We start from the raw sequence: 21,554 nt of genomic DNA, 5'->3' as shown, positions 1-21,554 counted from the left end.
CACAGGGATGGGTCACACCAGGGTCTGCAGGTTCATCCCATGGATCCTGGACACCATGGACAGGAACTGACCTGGGGACACCTTGGGGACACCTTGGGGACATCATGGAGATCATGGGGACACCTTGGGGACACCTTGGGGACATCATGGAGATCATGGGGACACCTTGGGGAGATCATGGGGACACCTTGGGTCACACCAGGGTCTGCAGGTTCATCCCGTGGATCCTGGACACCATGGACAGGAACTGACCTGGGGACACCTTGGGGACACCTTGGGGACACCTTGGGGACATCATGGGGATCATGGTGACATCATGGAGATCATGGGGACATCGTGGGGACATCATGGGGACACCTTGGGCACACCGGGATGGGGGACACCAAGGTCACACTTGTCCTGTGGCGGCTCCAGGACACCGTGGACACCAACAGGGGACCTTGGGGACACCTTGGGGACATCACGGGGACACCTTGGGGACATCATGATGACATCATGGGGACCTTGGGGACACCTTGGGGACATCACGGGGACACGCGGTGGTGGCACGGGGACGCTCTGGGGACGTGGTGGGCCCACGGAGCTGGGCCAGCACAGGGTGGGGACAAGGGACACGGTGATGGCACCTGGGGCACATTTGGGCCATCTTGGTGCCACCAAGGCCACCTTGGGGCCATCTCGGTGCCACCTTGGTGCCACCCCCGGGCGGTGACGGAGGGGACGCGGATTTGGGCTCAGAACCAATAAATTTGGGGCAAACGCGGCCTCGGGTCCATCTCTGGTGTCCCCAACCCCCCCTCCCCCTCCCCCGCGATGTCCCCAAGGGTCCCCTGGGCGGGGGAGGGGCGGGCGTGGCCCCTCCCCCGCTCCCGGCGTCGATTTTGGGGCTTTTTCCCAGAATTTCGTTTATTGAGGCACTTGCGGAGCGGGGGGGGGGGGGGAGGGGAGGGGAGCCCGGAGTGTTTGGCCACGCCCACCAAGGGGAGGAGCCAATGGGAGGAGGGCAGAGGGGGTGGGGCCAATCAGGGGCCGCGAATCCCGAGCGGGGTCAAGCAAAGGTCAGACAAGGTCAACCCAAACCAACCCAAAATCAACAAAACTCAACCCAAAATCAACCAAACCCAACCCAAGGTCAACCAAACCCAACCCAAAACCAACCAACCCCAAAATCAACCAAACCCAACCCAAAGTCAACCAAGGTCAACCCAACCCAAGGTCAACCCAACTCAACCCAACTCAAAATCAACCAAACCCAACCCAAGGCAACCCAACCCAACTCAACATCAACTGATCCCGATTCAAGTCAAGGTCGACCAAATCCAACTCAAGGTCAGCCAAGGTCAACTCAACCCAACCCACCCCAAAATCAACCCAACCCAACTGAAGATCAACCCAACCCAACGTCAACCAATGTCAACCCAACCCAAGGTCAACTCAACCCAACTCATGGTCAACTCAACCCAACCCAACCCAACCAAAAGCCAAACTCAAGATCAACTCAATGCAACCCTTGGTCAACCCAAGCAATGGTCAGCAAAACTCAACCCAACGACCGCCGCGAGTCAAGACCGGGCAATCGATGGTCAAAGTCAAGGCCAACCCAATGGTCAGCCCAATTAACCAATTAACCGTTAACGAAATCAAGACCACCCCAGTGGTCAGCCCAATTAACCAATTAACCGTTAACGAAATCAAGGCCAACTCAATGGTCACCTCCATTAATGGTCAGCCCAGGTCAAGGCCACGCCCAGTCAAGGTCAACCAACCAATGGTCAAGACCAACCTAAAGTCAAGACCAACTCAAGCTCAAGACCAAACCCAGGGCCAAGACCAACCAACCCAAGGCCAAGACCAACCCAAGGCCAAGACCAACTCATGGTCAAGATCAACCAACCCAAGGTCAAGACCCAATCATGGCCAAGACCAACGAACCCAGAGTCAAGACCAGCCCAAAGTCAAAGCCAACCAATGGTCAAGACCAAACCAAAGACCAACCTAAAGTCAAAACCAACCCAAAGTCAAGACCAACAAAGTCAAGACCAACCTGAAGTCAAGATCAACCTAAAGTCAAGACCAACTCAAACTGAAGACCAACCCTAAGTCAAGCTCAACCCATGGCCAAGACCAACCCATGGCCAAGACCAACCCAAGGTCAAGACCAATCCATGGCCAAAGTCAACCCAAAGCCAAGACCAACTCATGGCCAAGACCAACCCAAGGTCAAGACCAACCCATGATTAAGATCAGGCCTAAGTTAAGACCCAACCATGGCCAAGACCAACGAACCCAGAGTCAAGACCAGCCCAAAGTCAAGACCAACCCAAAGTCAGGACCAACCAATGGCCAAGACCAAACCAAAGACCAACCTAAAGTCAAAACCAAGCCAAGGTCAAGACCAACCCAAAGTCAAGACTAACAAATGGTCAAGACCAAACTGAAGTCAAGACCAACCCATGGCCGAGACCAACCCAAAGTCAAGATCAACCCATGGTCAAGACCAAACCAAGGTCAAGACCAACCCAAGGTCAAGACCAATCCATGGCCAAAGTCAACCTGAAGCCAAGACCAACCCAAGGTCAAGACCAAGTCATGATTAAGATCAGGCCCAAGTTAAGACCCAACCATGGCCAAGACCAACCCCAAGACCAACCTAAAGTCAAAACCAAGCCAAGGTCAAGACCAACCCAAAGTTGAGACCAACCCAAAGTCAAGACCAACCCAAGGCCAACCCAAGGCCAACCCAAGGCCAAGCCCAACCAACCCAAGGCCACCCCAAGGTCCAGACCACACCCACCCAAGGCCAAGCGAGGTCACCCAAAGGTCAACCCAAGGCCCCCCAAGGCGTCACCGTCACCCACCCCTCCCCCACCCTTCCCCTCCCCTCCCCCCAGAGCTCAGCGCACAAAGCCCCTCCCCCAACGCCCGGCCCCGCCCCCCACGTTTCAGCCCCGCCCCCCCCAAATCGGCACCGCTAGAAAAGTGTGGGGGAGGGGGCGTGGTCACATGGGGGCGGGGTCGGGGGGCGGGGCGGGGCGGTGCAGAGGGGTCTCCTTGTAGACGAACCAGGAGCCGCCGGCCCAGAGCAGGAGATTGAGGAACCCGAAGGCCTGGAAGAGACGCGGGGTGGGGGCGGGGCCAGAGTATCAAGCCCCGCCCCCTATCTCTGTAAGCCCCTCCCCCACCACCCGCTGTCTCCATCCAAGCCCCGCCCCCAACGTGGTCTGGGTGTGGCCCAAAATGGCCGATTCCCCTCCCCCACCCCTGCCTCAGTTTCCCCCACTCGATTTCCCCCAAAATCCCCTCCCCCATCCTCCAAATCCCCTCCCCCACCCGTGCCTCAGTTTCCCTGCTTGATTTCCCCCCCAAATCCTCTCCCAGCCCCCCCATTGTGCCTCAGTTTCCCCCTCCCTGTGCCTCAGTTTCCCCCCAATTTCTCACCACGGACGCCCCCAGCCCCGCCCCTGGCCCCGCCCCCTCCGTGCCTCAGTTTCCCCCATTGTTTCTCACCACGGACGCCCCCAGCCCCGCCCCTTGCCCCGCCCTCTCCGTGCCTCAGTTTCCCCCATTGTTTCTCACCACGGACGCCCCCAGCCCCGCCCCTTGCCCCGCCCTCTCCGTGCCTCAGTTTCCCCCCATTGTGCCTCAGTTTCCCCCATTGTTTCTCACCACGGACGCCCCCAGCCCCGCCCCTTGCCCCGCCCTCTCCGTGCCTCAGTTTCCCCCCATCGTGCCTCAGTTTCCCCCATTGTTTCTCACCACGGAGGCCCCCAGCCCCCCCATGGGCGTGGCCGCGGGGGGGGTGCAGCTGGCGGTGGGGGAGGGGCAGTGGGGGAGGGGCGCGGTCACGGCCGCCCGGACGTGGCGCAGGCCCTGGGCCCAGGCCGAGGAGGCGCCGAGCCAGAGAGCGGCACCGAGGCACGAGAAGAGCAGGTCCTGGGCACGGAAACGGGGAGAAAAATCGGGAAAATGGGAAAAATTTTAAAAAAATTACAAAAAATGGGAAAAAACGGCGAAAATCGGGGAAAAAATGGAGAAAAACTGACCAGAAATGGGGGAGGGGCAGAGGTGGGGATCAGAAATCGAAGGAGAAATTGGGAAATAATGGAGAAAAAATGGTCAGAAAATGACCCAAAATGGGGGGAAAAAAAAATTAAAAATGAGAGAGAAAATGACCCAAAAATGGAGGGAAAATGGCCAAAAAATTGAGAGAAAACAACTCAAAAATAAGAGAGAAAATGACCCAAAAATGGGGAGAAAATGAGCCAAAAATGGCACAAAATGGCCAAAAAATGGAAGAAAAAATGGCCCAAAAATGGAGAGAAATGACCCAAAAATAGAGAGAAAATGACCCAAAAATAGAGAGAAAACAACTCAAAAATAAGAGAGGAAATGACCCAAAAATTGATAGAAAAGAAGAAGAAATGGTCAGAAAATGACCCAAAACGAGAGAAAAAAATGGCACAGAAATAGAGAGAAAATGACCCAAAAATGGTGGAAAAATGCAAAAAAAAACCCCCAAAAAACAACTCAAAAATGAGAGAGAAAATGATCCAAAAATGGAGAGAAAATGACCCAAAAATGGAGAGAAAAGAAGAAAAAATGGTGGGAAAATGACCCAGAAATGGGGAAAATGCTCTAAAAAATGGAGGAAAAAAGGAGGAAAAAAAGGCGCAAAAATTGAGTGAAAATTGCCAAAAAATGGCACAAAAATGGAGAAAAAATGCCCCAAAAATGGTCTAAAAATGGGTAAAAAATGAACCAAAAATGGCGGGAAAACAACTCAAAAATAAGAGAGAAAATGACCCAAAAATGAAGAGAAAATGGCCAAAAAATGGAGAAAAATTGGCCAAAAAACGGAGAAAAATTGGCACCAAATTGGTAGGAAAATGACCCAAAAATAAAAGGAAAATAACCCAAAAATGGAGAAGAAATGGCCCAAAAACCGAGTGAAAATTGCACAGAAATGGATTAAAAATGGCTCAAAAATGGCAAAAAATGGCCCAAAAATAAAGAAAAAATGGCTCAAAAAAGGATTAAAAAATGGCTCAAAAATTGCAAGAAATGGCTCAATAATGGAGGAAAATGACACAAAAATTGATTAAAAATGGCACAAAAAAGGGAGAAAAAATGGATTAAAAATGGCACAAAAATGGAGAGAAAATGGATTAAAAATGGAGAAAAAATGGAGGAAAAATGGCCCCAAAAATGGAGAAACTACTAAAAAAAAAAGTGAAAAAACAGAGAGAAAATGGCCCAAAAGTGGCCCCAAAATGGCCTAAAAATGGAAAAGAAATGGCCCAAAAATGGCCCAAAAATAGCAGGAAAATGACCTAAAAATAGCACAAAAAATGATCCAAAAATGGACAAAAAATGATCTAAAAATGCAGGAAAATGACCCAAAAATAGAGGGAAAAAAAGGGAAAAATGGGAAAAATATAAAAGGAGGAAAAGAGACAAAAAAAGTGACAAAAAAGGAAAAAAATTGGGATAAAAAGGTAAAAAATTCCTGCAGAGTTTTGAGAGGAAAATGGGAATTTTGGGGTGAAAAATGGGAATTTTGCAAGGAAAACGTGAATTTTGGAGGGGAAATGGGAGTTTTGGGGTGAAAAATGAGATTTTGGGGGAAAAAAGGAGAATTTTAGGGGGGGGAAAGGGAAAGTTTGAGGGAAAAATGGGAATTTTGAGGGGAAAAATGGGGATTTTGAGGGAAAAAATGGGAATTTTGGGGTCAGGACTTACCTGGGGTCCTTCAGAGGCAGCAAAGGGAGAGAGAAGGGGCACAAAGGGTTAAACCCCCCAAAATCGACCAAAATTCCATCGGGAACCCCAAAATTTGCACCAAAATTTGGAAATTTGGGGAAAAATTCTCCTGAATTCCCAAAAATTCCATCGAAATCCCCCCAAAATTCCTAAAAAATTCCATCAAAATTATCCCAAATTTAATTGAAAGTCCCTTCAAAAATTCCCCAAATTCCATCGAAATTTTGTCGAAATTCCGTCCAAATTCTCCAAAATTTCCTCAGAATTCCCCAAATTTCATAAAAATTCCTAAAAATTTAAAAAATCCCAAAATAATTCCCCTAAATTCCATCAAAACTTAAAAAAAAATCCTGGTTAAAGTTCCTGAAATTCCATCAAAATCCTCCCCAAATTTCATCACAATTCTCCCAAATTTCAGCAAAAAGTCCCTCAAAAATTCCCTAAAAATCCCCAAATTCCCCATAATTCCCTAAAAATCCCCGAATTTCATCGAAACTCCACCGAAATTTCCTCAGGATTGCCCAAATTCTGTCAAAATTCCCCCGAATTTTGTCTAAAAATCCGCAAAATTCCATCAAAATTCCTCCAAAATCCTCCCAAAATTCCATCAAAATTCTGCTGAATTCCACCGGAATTCCCAAAATTCCATCGAAATTCCCCAAATTTCCTCAGAATTCCCAAAATTCCACTGAAATTCCCCAAATTCCACCGAAATTCCCCAAAATTCCCTCACAATTTTGTCACGTTCCATTGGAATTCCCACTGGGGAGGCCCAAAAATTTCACCTGAGCTCACCTGGACCGAGCTCCTAAATCCCACCTGAGTTCACCTGGACACACCTGGGCACACCTGGACCGAGCTCCTAAATCCCACCTGAGCTCCCAAATCCCACCTGAGCTCACCTGAATTCAGTTCCCAAATCCCACCTGAGGTCACCTGGACAAACCTGAGCTCCTAAATCCCACCTGGACACACCTGGGCACACCTGAATTGAGTTCCTAAACCCCACCTGAGCCCACCTGGACTGAGCTCCCAAATCCCACCTGGACCGAGTTCCTAAATCCCACCTGAGCCCACCTGAGCTCCCAAATCCCACCTGGACAAACCTGAGCTCCCAAATCCCACCTGAACAAACCTGAGCCCACCTGGGCCGAGCTCCTAAATCCCACCTGGACACACCTGAGCTCCTAAACCCCACCTGAGCCCATCTGTACAGGTGAGTTCCTAAATCCCACCTGAGCTCACCTGAATTCAGTTCCTAAATCCCACCTGGACACACCTGGGCTGAGCTCCTAAACCCACCTGAACACACCTGGACACAGCTGGACTGAGTTCCTAAATCCCACCTGAGCCCACCTGGACACACCTGAGCTCCCAAATCCCACCTGGACACACCTGAATTCAGTTCCCAAATCCCACCTGAGCTCACCTGGACTGAGCTCCTAAATCCCACCTGAGCACACCTGTACAGGTGAGTTCCTAAACCCCACCTGAACTCACCTGAGCTCCCAAACCCCACCTGGACACACCTGGACTGAGCTCCCAAATCCCACCTGAGCTCACCTGGACAAACCTGAGTTGAGTTCCCAAATCCCACCTGAGCCCACTTGGACTGAGCTTCTAAACCCCACCTGAGCCCACCTGAGCTCCTAAATCCCACCTGAGCTCACCTGAATTGAGTTCCTAAATCCCACCTGAGCTCACCTGGACACACCTGGACACACCTGAGTTGAGTTCCCAAATCCCACCTGAACACACCTGGGCCTCTAAATCCCACCTGAGCCCACCTGAACCAACTTGCATTGAGCTCCCAAACCCCACATGAGCTCACCTGAACAGGTAAATCCCACCTGAATCGAGTTCCCAAACCCCACCAGACCCCACCTGGGCAGGCCAATCCCACCTGAGCACACCTGAACTGACCTGAATTGAGTTCCTAAACCCCACCTGAGCTCACCTGAATTGAGTTCCCAAACCCCACCTGGGCACACCTGGACAGGTCAATCCCACCTGGGTCCACCTGAATTGAGCTCCCAAACCCCACCTGGACACACCTGAATTGAGTTCCTAAACCCCACCTGTGCAGGTGAATTGTGACTCGCCAGGAGGGGCAGGCGCGAACCTGCACACCTGGACAGGTAAATCCCACCTGAACCCACCTGGGCATCTAAATCCCACCTGAGCACACCTGAACCGACCTGAATTGAGTTCCTAAACCCCACCTGAACACACCTGAGCCCACCTGTACAGGTAAATTAAGTTCCATAACCTCACCTGAGCACACCTGAGCAGGTAAGTCCCACCTGAACGGAGCTCCCAAATCCCACCTGGAACCACCTGAATTGAGTTCCTAAATCCCACCTGGACACACCTGGGCCTCTAAATCCCACCTGAGCACACCTGAACCGACCTGAATTGAGCTCCCAAACCCCACCTGAGCACACCTGAGCACACCTGAATCGAGTTCCTAAACCCCACCTGTGCAGGTGACTGTCACTCACCAGGAGGGGCAGGCAGGACCCCGCACACCTGTACAGGTGCAGGTAGCCCAGGTACAGCCCCAGTGCCCCCAGGGCACACCTGGGCACACCTGGGCAGGTCAACCCCACCTGAGCCCACCTGAACTGACCTGGATTGAGTTCCCAAACCCCACCTGAACACACCTGGGCACACCTGTACAGGTGAGTTGAGTTCCTAAACCCCACCTGAGCACACCTGAACTGAGTTCCCAAACCCCACCTGAACTCACCTGAGCTCCCAAATCCCACCTGAACACACCTGGGCACACCTGAATTCTCAAATCCCACCTGAACCCACCTGAATGGAGTTCCCAAATCCCACCTGGGCACACCTGAACTGACTTGAATTGAGTTCCCAAACCCCACCAGACCCCACCTGGGCACACCTGTACAGGTGACTGTCACTCACCAGGAGGGGCAGGCGCGACCCCGCACACCTGTACAGGTGCAGGTAGCCCAGGTACAGCCCCAGCGCCCCCAGGCTGTACAGGTAACACCCCAGAGCACACCTGGGCACACCTGGGCCTCTAAATCCCACCTGAGCCCACCTGAACCCACCTGGATTGAGTTCCCAAACCCCACCTGAGCTCACCTGGACACACCTGAGCCCACCTGAACTGAGTTCCTAAATCCCACCTGGTCACACCTGGGCAGGTCAATCCCACCTGAGCTCACCTGAACTGAGCTCCCAAATCCCACCTGAGCAGGTAAATCCCACCTGAGCCCACCTGAACCGACTTGAATTGAGTTCCCAAATCCCACCTGAACTCACCTGAGCCCACCTGTACAGGTGAGTTCCTAAATCCCACCTGAGCTCACCTGAACTGAGCTCCCAAACCCCACCTGAACACACCTGTACAGGTAAGTTGAGTTCCTAAACCCCACCCGAGCTCACCTGTGCAGGTAAAACCCCACCTGAGCTCACCTGAACTGAGCTCCCAAACCCCACCTGGTCACACCTGTACAGGTCAACCCCACCTGGACACACCTGAATAGAGTTCCCAAATCCCACCTGGGCAGGTCAATCCCACCTGAACACACCTGTACAGGTAAATTGAGTTCCTAAACCCCACCTGAGCAGGTAAGTCCCACCTGAAACCACCTGAATGGAGTTCCCAAATCCCACCCGGTCACACCTGAATCGAGTTCCTAAACCCCACCTGAGCAGGTGAATGTCACTCACCAGGAGGGGCAGGCGGGACCCCGCGCACCTGTACAGGTGCAGGTAGCCCAGGTACAGCCCCAGCGCCCCCAGGCTGTACAGGTAACACCCCAGAGCACACCTGGGCACACCTGTACAGGTGAATGTCACTCACCAGGAGGGGCAGGCGGGACCCCGCACACCTGTACAGGTGCAGGTAGCCCAGGTACAGCCCCAGCGCCCCCAGGCTGTAGAGGAAGGCGCCCACGGCCACGCCCACGAAGAACCTGGCGGCCGAGGAGAAATCCCCGACCAGGTGAACGTCCTGGGGCCAGGTGTGGTTGCACAGGTGAGTCAGGGAGGGCTGGAACACGGCCTGGTTCAACCTAGGGAGAGGAGGGGAACAGCTGGGCACACCTGGGGTCACCTGAGAGGGACCTGGGGTCACCTGAGGGTCACCTGGAATCACCTGAGGGTCACCTGGGCACACTTGGGGTCATCTGGACACACCTGAGAGGGACCTGGGGTCACCTGGAATCACCTGAGGGTCACCTGAGCACAGCTGAGAGGAACCTGGGCACACCTGGGCACACCTGGAATCACCTGAGGGTCACCTGAGCACACCTGGGGTCATCTGGACACACCTGAGAGGGACCTGGGGTCACCTGAGGAGGACCTGGGCACACTTGGGGTCACCTGGGCACACCTGGAATCACCTGAGGGTCACCTGAGCACAGCTGGAATCACCTGGGGGTCACCTGGGCACACCTGAGAGGGACCTGGAATCACCTGAGAGGGACCTGGGGTCACCTGAGAGTGACCTGGGGGTCACCTGAGAGGGACCTGAGGGTCACCCGAGCACACCTGAGAGGGACCTGGAGTCACCTGGAATCACCTGGGGGTCACCTGAGCACACCTGGAATCACCTGAGGGCCACTTGGGGTCATCTGGACACACCTGGGGTCACCTGAGAGGGACCTGGGGTCACCTGGGGACACTTGGGAGGGACTGAGCACACCTGGGGTCACCTGAGGGGGACCTGGGGTCACCTGAGCACAGCTGGAATCACCTGAGGGTCACCTGAGCACACCTGGGCACACCTGGGAGGGACTGGGCACACCTGGGGTCACCTGGGACAACTTTGGAACGTTCTGCACCTTCCATCCCCCCCCATCCAAGTGTCTCCCAGGTGTCCCCAGGTGTGTCCCCATGTCCCTCACCTGAACGGGTACCCATAGGCGGCCGTCACGTTCGTCACCTGTCCCAGGTGTGTCCCAGGTGTGTCCCCAATGTCCCCCAGGTGTCCCCAGGTGTGTCCCCATGTCCCTCACCTGAAGGGGTACCCGTAGGCAGCCGTCACATTCGTCACCTGTCCCCAGGTGTGTCCCCAATGTCCCCAGGTGTCCCAGGTGTGTCCCAGGTGTGTCCCCAGGTGTCCCTCACCTGTCCCCAGGTGTCCCTCACCTGTCCCAGGTGTGTCCCCAATGTCCCCAGGTGTGTCCCCAATGTCCCCAGGTGTCCCCAATGTCCCTCACCTGTCCCAGGTGTGTCCCCAATGTCCCCAGGTGTGTCCCCAGGTGTGTCCCCGCTCACCTGAAGGGGTACCCGTAGGTGGCCGTGACATTGGTCGCCTGTCCCAGGTGTGTCCCAGGTGTGTCCCCAATGTCCCAGGTGTGTCCCCAGGTGTCCCTCACCTGTCCCCAGGTGTGTCCCCGCTCACCTGAAGGGGTACCCGTAGGTGGCCGTGACGTTGGTCGCCCGCGCCTCGGTGCCGTTGTCCCCACCTGCGCAGGTGACGCTGACGGTGACGGAGCCCTCGAAGCCGCCGCAGGTGGCGAAGGCGAAGATGGAGAAAAACTGGGGGGAAAAACGGGGATTTTGGGGAAAATGGGGAAAAATATTGAAATTATGGATTTTGGGGGAAGGGAAGGAAAAAAAAATTGGGGGAATTTGGGGGGAATTGGGGGAAATTTGGGGAAAATTTGGGAAAATTTGGGGAGTTTGAGGTCAAAATTTGGGGAAAAATGGTAAAAATTTGGTAAAAATGGTAAAAATTTGGGGGAAAAACTGGGATTTTGGAAGGGAAAATTTGGGGAAAATTTGAGATTTTTGAGATGAAAATGTGGGGAAAATTTGGGATTTGGGGGGGCAAAATTTCGGGAAATTGGGAAAATTTGGGGGTTTTGAGGTCAAAATTTGGGGAAATTGGGAAAATTTGGGGGTTTTGAGGTCAAAATTTGGGAAAAAACGGTAAAAATTTGGGGGAAAAGCTGGGATTTTGGAAGTGAACATTTGGTTAAAATGGAAAAAGTTTGGGGAAATTTGGGATTTTTGAGGTCAAGATTTGGATGAAAATGGGGAAATTTTAGGAAAATTTGGGGAAAATTTAGGATTTTGGGGGGCAAAATTTGGGGGAAAACAGGAAGATTTGGGGAAATTGGGAAAATTTGGGGGTTTTGAGGTCAAAATTTGGGGAAAAACGGTAAAAAATTGGGAGAAAAAACTGGGATTTTGGAAGGGAAAATTTGGGATGAAAATGGGGGAATTTTGGGAGAATTTTAGTAAAATTTAGGATTTTTTAAGGCAAAATTTTGTTAAAAATGGGAAAATTTGGAGAAATTGAGATTTTTGAGGTCAAGATTTGGATAAAATGGGGAAAATCTGGGGAAAATTTGGGAAAATTTGAGGAAATTGGGAAAATTTGGGGGTTTTGAGGTCAAAATTTGGAGAAAAACCGTAAAAATTTGGGAAAAAATGGTAAAAATTGGGGATTTTGAGGTCAAAATTTGGGGGAAAAGCTGGGATTTTGGAAAAGAAAATTTGGTTAAAATGGAAAAAGTTTGGGGAAATTTGGGATTTTTGAGGTCAAGATTTGGATAAAAATGGGGAAATTTGGGGAGAATTTTGGGAAAATTTAGGATTTTTCAGATGAAAATTTGGGGGAAATTTAGGATTTTGGGGGGCAAAATTTTGGGGGGGAAATGGGAAAATTTGGGATTTTGGGGGGCAAAATTTGGGGGAAATTGGGAAAATTTGGGGAGTTTGAGGTCAAAATTTGGGAAAAAATGGTAAAAATTTGGGAAAAAATGGTAAAAATTTGGGGGAAAAACTGGGATTTTGGAAGGGAAAATTTGAGATTTTTGAGGCCAAGATTTGGATAAAAATGGGAAAATTTAGGGAAAATTTAGGGGAATTTTGGTATTGTTGAGGTAAGAATTTGGTAAAAATGGGGAAAATTTGAGATTTTTGAAGTCAAGATTTGGTAAAAAATGGGAAAATTTGAGGGAAATTTTGGATTTTTGAGCACAAAAGTTGGGTAGAGATGGGGAAAATCCAACAAAAAATTGGGAAAAATTGGGAAAATTTGGGATTTTTGAGATGATAGTTTTGGGAAAATTTGGGATTTTTTGGATGGAAATTTGGTTAAAAATGGGGAAGTTTTGGGAAAATTTTTTGTGGGATTTTTGAGGGCAAAGTTTGGTTAAAAAACGGGGAATTTGGGAAAATTTGGGGTTATTGAGAACAAGATATGGTAAAAAATGGGAAAATTTGGAAAACTTGGAAAAATACGGAATTTGGGGGGGGCAAAATTTGGTAAAAATGGGAAAAATCGGGGAAATTTGAAATTTTTAAGGGCAAAATTTGGTTAAAAAAGGGAAAATTCAGGAAAACTTGGGAAAATTTCGAATTTTTTGCTCTAAAATTTGGTAAAAAATGGGGAAAATGCAACAAAAATTGGGATGTTAATAAAATACTCGGAATAATAACAATAATAATAATATAAAAAATAATAAAAATAATAATTAATAATAATGTAATAAAAATAATAGAAATAATAAAAATAAAGTAAAAACAATAGTGTAATAGAAATAATAAAAATAAAAATAATAATATAATAAAAATAATAGAAATAATAATAAAAAAATAAAAATAAAAACAAAATAATAATAAAAACTAAAAAAATGCAGCCTCAAAATTCCCAAAAATCCCCAAAATTTTCATCCAATTCCCTCCCAGTCCCTTCCCAGTTCCCCCAGTTTGGCTCCCGGTCACTCCCAGTCCCTCCCAGTAACCCCAAACCCCTCCCAATCACTCCCAGTTTGTCCCAGTTCCCCTCCCAGTCCCCTCCCAGTCCATCCCAGTACAAACCAGTAACCCCAAACCCCCCCCAGTTCCCCCCCCCGATCCGCCCCAGTTCCCTCCCAGTTCCCCCCAGTTCATCCCAGCACCCCCCGATCCCCTCCCAGTCGCTCCCAGTTTGTCCCAGTTCCGTTCCCAGTCCCCTCCCAGTCCATCCCAGTACAAACCAGTATAAACCAGTACAAACCAGTAGCCCCAAACCCGCCCCAGTTCCCTCCCAGTCGCTCCCAGTTTATCCCAGCACCACCCGATCCCCTCCCAGTGACTCCCAGTTTGTCCCAGTTCCGTTCCCAGTCCATCCCAGTACAAACCAGTCCATCCCAGTCCATCCCAGTCCATCCCAGTCCAAACCAGTATAAACCAGTCCATCCCAGTATCCCCCAGTCCCTCACCCACTGCAGGCCCCGGCTCAGCCCCAGCGGCTCCTTCAGCGCCCCCAGCGACACCCGCGGCGCCGCCATTGCTGCCGTGACGTCACGCGCCGCGCGACGGAAGTGACGTCACATCCCCCCGCGCCGCGCCCCCTCGCGCCCCCTCCCCTTCAGCACGGCGGCCTCATTTGCATCCCGCGCGCTGATTGGCCCGCAGGGTTCAATCCTCTCCTTATATGGAAATCAGGCCGCGCCTTTTATCCGCCCCACATTGTTATTTGCATATCGCTCATTTGCATGTCGCTCATTTGCATAGCGCTCACTTGCGCAGCCCCGCCGCGCTTCCGCGTTCGCCGCGCCTCATTTGCATAACCGCCCTGTTAATTTCCATAAACAGACCCTTAATTTGCATAATTCCCCGCCCCCTCCCGGCTGGTTAATGAGCCCCCCCGCTGACAAACGCGCCTCATTTGCATAATTAATGATTTAATCGCGCTTTATTGGTTTGTACAGGCACGGCTCCCCCCCCACAACAGCGGCTCATTTGCATAAACCCCGCTGGCCACGCCCCCAATGCCGCGGCTTATTTGCATAAACCCCGCTGGCCACGCCCCCTTCGACAGCCCCGGGGACGCAAAATGTCCCAAAACCACCAAAAATGTCCCCAGAAAAATCAAAAATGTCCCAAAAATGACCCCAAAAAATCCCCAAAACCACAAAAGTGTCCCCAAAAATGTCCCCAGGGACCCCAAAATGTCCCAAAAGAACCCAAAAATGTCCCCAAAAATGTCCCTTCAAGGACCCAAAATGTCTGCAAAGAACCCCAAAATGTCCCTAAAATGTCCCCAAGGAACCCCAAAAAGTCCTCAAATACCCCAAAATGTCCCCAAATGATCCCAAAAATTCCCCAAGGGACCCTAAAAATGACCCCAAAAATCTCCCAAAAGTCACCTGGGACCCCCAAAATATCCCTGAAGACCCCAAAAATGTCCCCAAAATGACCCCAGGGACCCCAAAATGTCCCCAAAGACCCAAAAATTGATCCCAGGACCCCAAAAATGTCCAAAAAAAATCCCAAAAATGTCCCCAGGGGACCCCAAAACTCACCCCAGAAATGTCCCCAAGTGTCCCCTCAGAAGTCCCAGATGTCCCAGGTGTCCCCCCCCAGGTGTCCTCTCAGAAGTCCCAGATGTCCCCAGCTGTCCCCAGGTGTCCCCAGAGCTGTCCAAGGTGTCCCAGGTGTCCCCTCAGGTGTCCCCAGCTGTCCCAGGTGTGTCCCCCCCCAGGTGTGCCCCCTCAGAAGTCCCAGGTGTCCCCAGAGCTGTCCCCAGGTGCATTTTGGATGTCCCCAGGTGTCCCCAGCTCTCCCAGCTGTCCCCAGGTGTGTCCCCCCAGGTGTCCCCTCAGAAGTCCCAGATGTCCCCAGGTGTCCCCAGAGCTGTCCCAGGTGTCCCCTCAGCTGTCCCCAGATGTCCCAGGTGTCCCCTCCCAGGTGTCCCCTCAGAAGTCCCAGATGTCCCCTGGTGTCCCCTCAGAAGTCCCAGCTGTCCCAGGTGTCTCAGGTGTCCCCAGGTGTGTCCCCCCAGGTGTCCCCAGCTGTCCCCAGGTGTCCCCAGAGCTGTCCCAGGTGTGTCCCCCCAGGTGTGTCCCCCCCAGGTGTCCCCTCAGAAGTCCCAGCTGTCCCCAGGTGTTCATCCCCAGGTATTCCCAGAGCTGTCCCAGGTGTGTCCCCAGGTGTCCCCAGAGCTGTCCCAGCTGTGTCCCCAGCTCTCCCAGGTGTGTCCCCAGGTGTCCCCCCAGGTGTCCCCTCAGAAGTCCCAGATGTCCCCAGATGTCCCCAGGTGTCCCCAGCTGTCCCAGGTGTGTCCCCCCAGGTGTGTCCCCCCCCAGGTGTCCCCTCAGAAGTCCCAGATGTCCCCAGGTGTCCCCAGGTGTCCCCAGGTGTCTCCCCCCAGGTGTCCCCCCCCAGGTGTCCCCTCAGAAGTCCCAGATGTCCCCAGGTGTCCCCAGGTGTCCCCAGGTGTCCCCCCAGGTGTGCCCCCCCCCAGGTGTCCCCTCAGAAGTCCCAGATGTCCCCAGGTGTCCCCCCAGGTGTGTCCCCCCAGGTGTCCCCTCAGAAGTCCCAGATGTCCCCCAGCCCCGCCCGTGTCCCCCCCGGGTCTCTCCGGCCGTGGCCGAAGGCGCTGAGGCGGCGCCGCTCCGAGCGCCCGGCCCGGCCCTGCAGCTCCACGGCCACCGGGGCGGCCACCGGCCGGACACTGGGGACACCAAAATGGCCACCAGAGCCACCATGGACACCATCATGGACAGCAGGGCCCTGCAGCTCCACGGCCACCGGGGCGGCCACCGGCCGGGCACCGGGGACACCAAAATGGCCACCATGGCCACCATGGCCACCATGGACACCACCATGGCCACCAGGGCCCTGCAGCTCCACGGCCACCGGGGCGGCCACCGGCCGGACACCAGGGCCACCAGGGCCACCAAACCTCTGAGGGACACCACCATGGACACCATGGACACCATCATGGACAGCAGGGCCCTGCAGCTCCACGGCCCCCGGGGCGGCCACCGGCCGGGCACTGGGGACACCAATGGGGACACTGGGGACACTATGGACACCACCATGGACACCAGGGCCACCAAACCTCTGAGGGACACCAGGGTCACCACCAGGGCCCTGCAGCTCCACGGCCACCGGGGCGGCCACCGGCCGGACACTGGGGACACCATGGCCACCACCATGGACACCATGGCCACCATCATGGACACCACCATGGACACCATGGACACCACCAGGGTCACCACCATGGACACCATGGACACCACCAGGGCCCTGCAGCTCCACGGCCACCGGGGTGGACATTGGATGGACACTGGGGACACCAACAGGGACACCAGGGCCACCAGAACCTTGAGGGCCATCAGGGCCACCAAACCTCTGAGGGACACCAGGGTCACCAACAGGGACAGCAGGGCCACCAGAACCCTGGTGGTCACCGTGGTCACCACACTCCCCCTCACCAGCCCTGAAGTGACCACTGACCCCTTGACCACTGCCCCTACAGCCACAACTCCCTTGACCACCACCCCACTGACCACCATGTCCATCCTGGTGACCACCAACCCCATCCTGGTGACCACCAACCCCATCCTGGTGGCCACCAACCCCTTGACCACAATCTTGGTGGCCACCAATCCCTTGACCACCACCCCTGCAGCCACAACTCCCTTGACCACCACCCCCTTGCCCACATCCACCCCAACGGCCACCAACCCCATCCCAATGACCACCAACCCCATCCCAATGACCACCAACCCCATCCCAATGACCACCAACCCCATCCCAATGACCACCACCCCACTGCCCACATCCACCCCACTGCCCACCAACCCCATCCTGGTGACCACCAACCCCACCCCAATGACCACCAACCCCACCCCAATGACCACCAACCCCATCCTGCTGACCACCAACCCCATCCTGGTGCCCACCAATCCCTTGACCACCACCCCTGCAGCCACAACTCCCTTGACCACCACCCCCTTGCCCACATCCACCCCAATGACCACCAACCCCATCCTGCTGACCACCAACCCCACCCCAATGACCACCAACCCCATCCCGGTGACCACCAACCCCATCCCGATGACCACCAACCCCATCCTGGTGACCACCAACCCCATCCTGCTGACCACCACCCCCCTGCCCACCACCCCACAGCCCCCCAGGTCCATCCTGATGACCCCAATGACCACCACCCCCATCCCCATCTCTGGCCACCCTGACCCCTCTCTTGCCCAGCGCCAGCTTGGGCCTCCCCCTGTCGAGCGCGGCCAGGAGGACGCAGGCCATGCACAGCTCCCCGCTGGCCGCGGCGCCGCAGCGCCCGCACGCCCCCGGCGCCGCCCCCGCGCCCGGCGCCGCCCCCAGCGCCAGGCGCCGCCCCGAGTGCGCCAGCGCCGCCACCGCCGCCGGCCGCGCCGCCTCGAGGTCCTTCAGCAGCGCCCGCGGGTGCCCACGGAACGCCAGCGGCGCGTGGCGGCACTCGGCGCTGGCGTAGGGCAGCCCCAGGAAGTGGGCGTAGAGCACGATCTCCTTCTGCGACGCGTGGCGCAGCGGCTTCAGCCGCGGCACCGTGGGCCAGGGGGTGGCCACGCTGGGGCTCCTGGCGGGGTTGGTGGGTTGCGTTGGGTTCTTGGTGGGTTTTGTTGAGTTCTTGTTGGGTTTTGTTGGGTTCTTGTTGGGTTTCGTTGAGTTGTCTTTGAGTTTCATTGAGTTCTTGTTGGGTTTTGTTGAGTCGTCGTTGAGTTTTGTTGGGTTGTCATTGGGTTTCGTTGAGCTCTTCTTGGGTTCTGTTGGGTTCTCATTGAGTTGGGTTGAGTTCTTGTTGGGTTTTAATGGGATCACGTTGAGTTTCGTTGAGTTCTTGTTGAGTTTTGTCAACTTGTCGTTGGGTTCCGTTGGGTTCTCTTTGAGTTGGGTTGAGTTCTTGTTGGGTTCCACTGAGCTCTCATTGAGTTTTGTTGAGTTCTCGTTGGGTTCCGTTGGGTTCTCGTTGGGTTTTGTTGGTTCCTCATTGGGCTTTGTTGAGTTCTCGTTGGGTTCCATTGAGTTCTCACCAAATTTCCTTGGGTGCTCATTGGGTTTTGTTTGGTTCTTGTTGGTGGCCCCTGAGACCTCATTGGTGGCCACGGTGACCTCGTTGTTGTCATTGGCTGCACCCACCTCGTTGGTGGCCCCCGAGACCTCATTGGTGGCCACCGTCCTGTTGGTGGCCATGGTGGCCTCACTGGTGCTGTTGGTGGCCACGTTGACCTCGTTGGTGGCCACGTTGACCTCGTTGGTGGCCACAGTGACCTCATTGGTGGCCAGGGTGGCCTCGTTGGTGGCCATGGTGGCCTCGTTGGTCTCCATGATGGCCCCGTTGGTGGTGGCCATGTTGAGGTTGGTGGCCAGGGTGGCCCCGTTGGTCTCCATGGTGACGTTGGTGGCCTCGTTGGTCTCCATGGTGGCCCCGTTGGTGGCCCCGTTGGTGGCCATGGTGGCCCCGTTGGTCTCCATGGTGGCCCCGTTGGTGGCCATGTTGAGGTTGGTGGCGGCCATGTTGAGGTTGGTGGCGGCCATGTTGAGGTTGGTGGCCAGGGTGGCCTTGTTGGTCTCCATGGTGACATTGGTGGCCTCGTTGGTCTCCATGGTGACGTTGGTGGCCCCGTTGGTGGCCATGTTGAGGTTGGCGGCCATGTTGAGGTTGGTGGCCATGGTGGCCCCGTTGGCGGCCATGTTGAGGTTGGTGGCCATGGTGGCCCCGTTGGTCTCCATGGTGACATTGGTGGCCCCATTGGTGGCGGCCATGTTGAGGTTGGTGGCCAGGGTGGCCTCATTGGTCTCCATGGTGACGTTGGTGGCCCCGTTGGCGGCCATGTTGAGGTTGGCGGCGGCCATGTTGAGGTTGGTGGCCATGTTGAGGTTGGTGGCCAGGGTGGCCTCGTTGGTGGCCATGGTGACGTTGGTGGCCCCGTTGGCGGCCAGGTTGAGGTTGGCGGCCATGTTGAGGTTGGTGGCGGCCATGTTGAGGTTGGTGGCCAGGGTGGCCTCGTTGGCCGCGCGCCGCAGCCGCGCCACGTCCCCGCGCAGGAAATTCATCAGCACCGTCTCGGCCATGTCATCGGCGTTGTGGCCTGGGGACAGCAGGGACCGGGAGTGACCATGAGTGACCGCCGGGGACCAGCAGTGACCAGCAGTGACCAACAGTGACCGCTGGGGACCAGCAGTGACCAGCAGTGACCACCAGGGACCAGCAGTGAACAACAGTGACCACTGGGGACCAGCAGTGACCAACAGTGACCATGAGTGACCATGAGTGACCACCGGGGACCAGCAGTGACCAACAGTGACCAGCAGTGACCACTGGGGACCAGCAGTGACCATGAGTGACCACTGGGGACCAGCAGTGACCAGCAGTGACCACGAGTGACCACCAGTGGGCACGAGTGACCAGCAGTGACCATGAGTGACCACCGTGGTGACCAGCAGAGGCCATGAGTGACTATGAGTGACCGCGAGTGACCACCGGGAACCACTGATGGCCACCAGTGACCAGTGACCACGAGTGACCACAAGTGACCACCAATGACTGCCAGTGACCACCAATGACCACCAATGACCACAAGTGACCACTGGTGACCACCAGTGACCACCAGTGACCACTGGTGACCACCAGTGACCACCAATGATCATGAGTGACCACCAGTGACCACCAATGACCACGATTGACCACCGGTGACCATGAGTGACCAGTGACCCCCAGTCACTACCAGTGACCAGCAGTGACCTGCCCAGTACAAACCAGTGACCTCCCAGTAAAGACCAGGGACCTCCCAGTAAGAATGACAAATCTCCCAGTACAAACCAGTGCCCTCCCAGTATAACCCAGTGACCTCCCAGTCCCTCCCAGTACAAACCAGTCCCTCCCAGTGCCCTCCCAGTACAAACCAGTGCATCTCCAGTGCCCTCCCAGTACAAACCAGTATAACCCAGTGCTCGCCAGTATCGGCTCCCATCTCCCATGCTGCTCTCTCCAGTCCCTCCCAGTCCCTCCCAGTCCCCTCCCAGTACAAACCAGTCCATCCCAGTGACTCCCAGTTCCTCCTAATGACTCCTAACCCCCTCCCAGTCCCTCCCAGTACAAACCAGTATAACCCAGTGCTCATCAGTAGCGGCTCCCATCTCTATGGCCGCTCTCTCCAGCCCCTCCCAGTCCATCCCAGTCCACCCCAGTCCCCTCCCAGTCTATCCCAGTCCCCTCCCAGTCCATCCCAGTGACTCCAAAACCCCTCCCAGTATAACTCAATCCCTCCCAGTGCCCTCCCAGTATAAACCAGTCCATTGCAATGACTCCTAACTCCCTCCCAGTCCCTCCCAGTATAACCCAGTCCCTCCCAACCGCCTCCCAGTATAACCCAGTCCCTCCCAGTTCCCTCCCAGTCCCATCCCAGCCCCTCCCAGTCCATCCCAGTCCCCTCCCGGCCACTCCCAACCCCCTCCCAGTCCCTCCCAGTACAAACCAGTCCCCCTTTAACCTGTCCCAATGCCCTCCCAGTCCCTCCCAATGACTCTAAATCCCCTCCCAGTCCCCTCCCAGTCTCTCCCAGTGCTCACCAGTGGCGATCCAGTCGGCGCCCATCTCCCGGGCCACCCTGTCGAGCCCCTCCCAGTCCATCCCAGTATATCCCAGTTCCCTCCCAGTCCATCCCAGTATAACCCAGTCCCTCCCAACCCCCTCCCAGTATATCCCAGTCCCTCCCAGTCCCTCCCAGTGCCTCCCAGTGCTCACCAGTGGCGATCCAGTCCGCTCCCATCTCCCGGGCGGCCCTGTCGAGCGCGTGTCTCCGGAACACCCCGCACATGGTGCAGCGGCTGCGCCCGCCCAGTGCCCCCAGTGCCCTCCCAGTATAACCCAGTGCCTCCCAGTGCTCACCAGTAGCGATCCAGTCGGCGCCCATCTCCCGGGCCGCCCTGTCGAGCGCGTGTCTCCGGAACACCCCGCACACGGTGCAGCGGCTGCGCCCGCCCAGTGCCCTCCCAGTATAACCCAGTCCCTCCCAGTCCATTCCAATGAC

At 54.7% G+C, this 21,554-nt stretch overlaps 3 protein-coding genes and 2 long non-coding RNA genes across 19 annotated transcripts; 1 reads left to right on the top strand and 4 right to left on the bottom strand.

Moving 5' to 3' along the window:
• Positions 1–888: 888 nt before the first annotated feature.
• On the bottom strand, positions 889–14,090 carry LOC139586291 (synaptophysin-like protein 1). Its single transcript, XM_071419577.1, has 6 exons — positions 13,953–14,090; positions 11,141–11,277; positions 9,459–9,806; positions 9,372–9,381; positions 3,757–3,933; positions 889–3,107 (listed from the first exon to the last, which is right to left on the bottom strand). Exons 1-6 carry the CDS (start codon positions 14,019–14,021, stop codon positions 3,000–3,002), a joined length of 849 nt encoding a protein of 282 aa, XP_071275678.1. The 5' UTR covers positions 14,022–14,090; the 3' UTR covers positions 889–2,999.
• On the bottom strand, positions 6,595–9,339 carry LOC139586303 (uncharacterized). Of its 9 annotated transcripts, none has more exons than XR_011677692.1 (8): positions 8,862–9,339; positions 8,612–8,817; positions 8,390–8,577; positions 8,088–8,204; positions 7,402–7,717; positions 7,073–7,333; positions 6,959–7,039; positions 6,595–6,803 (listed from the first exon to the last, which is right to left on the bottom strand). It is a non-coding gene; the product is annotated as an uncharacterized lncRNA (long non-coding RNA). The 9 variants fall into 9 exon arrangements; XR_011677693.1 differs by having other exon boundaries at positions 8,612–8,881; positions 8,945–9,339; XR_011677695.1 differs by having other exon boundaries at positions 8,612–8,978; positions 9,052–9,339.
• Positions 14,091–15,090: 1,000 nt separating the features above from the next.
• LOC139586286 (uncharacterized) lies at positions 15,091–16,083 on the top strand. Its single transcript, XR_011677686.1, has 5 exons — positions 15,091–15,132; positions 15,241–15,423; positions 15,588–15,653; positions 15,773–15,805; positions 15,980–16,083. It is a non-coding gene; the product is annotated as an uncharacterized lncRNA (long non-coding RNA).
• DMKN (dermokine) lies at positions 15,682–17,639 on the bottom strand. 7 transcript variants are annotated; one of them, XM_071419568.1, is made up of 3 exons: positions 17,352–17,639; positions 16,336–17,177; positions 15,682–16,248 (listed from the first exon to the last, which is right to left on the bottom strand). In XM_071419568.1, exons 1-3 carry the CDS (start codon positions 17,616–17,618, stop codon positions 15,909–15,911), a joined length of 1,449 nt encoding a protein of 482 aa, XP_071275669.1. In that variant the 5' UTR covers positions 17,619–17,639; the 3' UTR covers positions 15,682–15,908. The 7 variants fall into 7 exon arrangements, with proteins under 7 accessions (XP_071275669.1, XP_071275671.1, XP_071275668.1 ...); XM_071419570.1 differs by having other exon boundaries at positions 15,682–16,422; positions 16,552–17,177; XM_071419567.1 differs by having other exon boundaries at positions 15,682–16,543; positions 16,580–17,177.
• A 46-nt stretch (positions 17,640–17,685) lies between these two features.
• Positions 17,686–21,545, bottom strand: CTU1 (cytosolic thiouridylase subunit 1; the record flags this gene model as incomplete). Its single annotated transcript, XM_071419576.1, has 2 exons — positions 21,269–21,545; positions 17,686–19,613 (listed from the first exon to the last, which is right to left on the bottom strand). Coding segments are annotated over exons 1-2 (2,205 nt in total), but the record flags the coding sequence as incomplete, so codon positions are not given.
• Positions 21,546–21,554: the final 9 nt, after the last annotated feature.

The sequence above is a fragment of the Agelaius tricolor genome, unplaced genomic scaffold, assembly GCF_023055355.1.
Source record: "Agelaius tricolor isolate 1412-34295 unplaced genomic scaffold, bAgeTri1.0.p SCAF_111, whole genome shotgun sequence".
In the NCBI taxonomy this organism is placed as follows: domain Eukaryota; kingdom Metazoa; phylum Chordata; class Aves; order Passeriformes; family Icteridae; genus Agelaius; species Agelaius tricolor.
The sequence above is the reverse complement of the archived record's forward strand: the minus strand, read 5'-3'. Positions and strand labels throughout refer to the sequence as shown.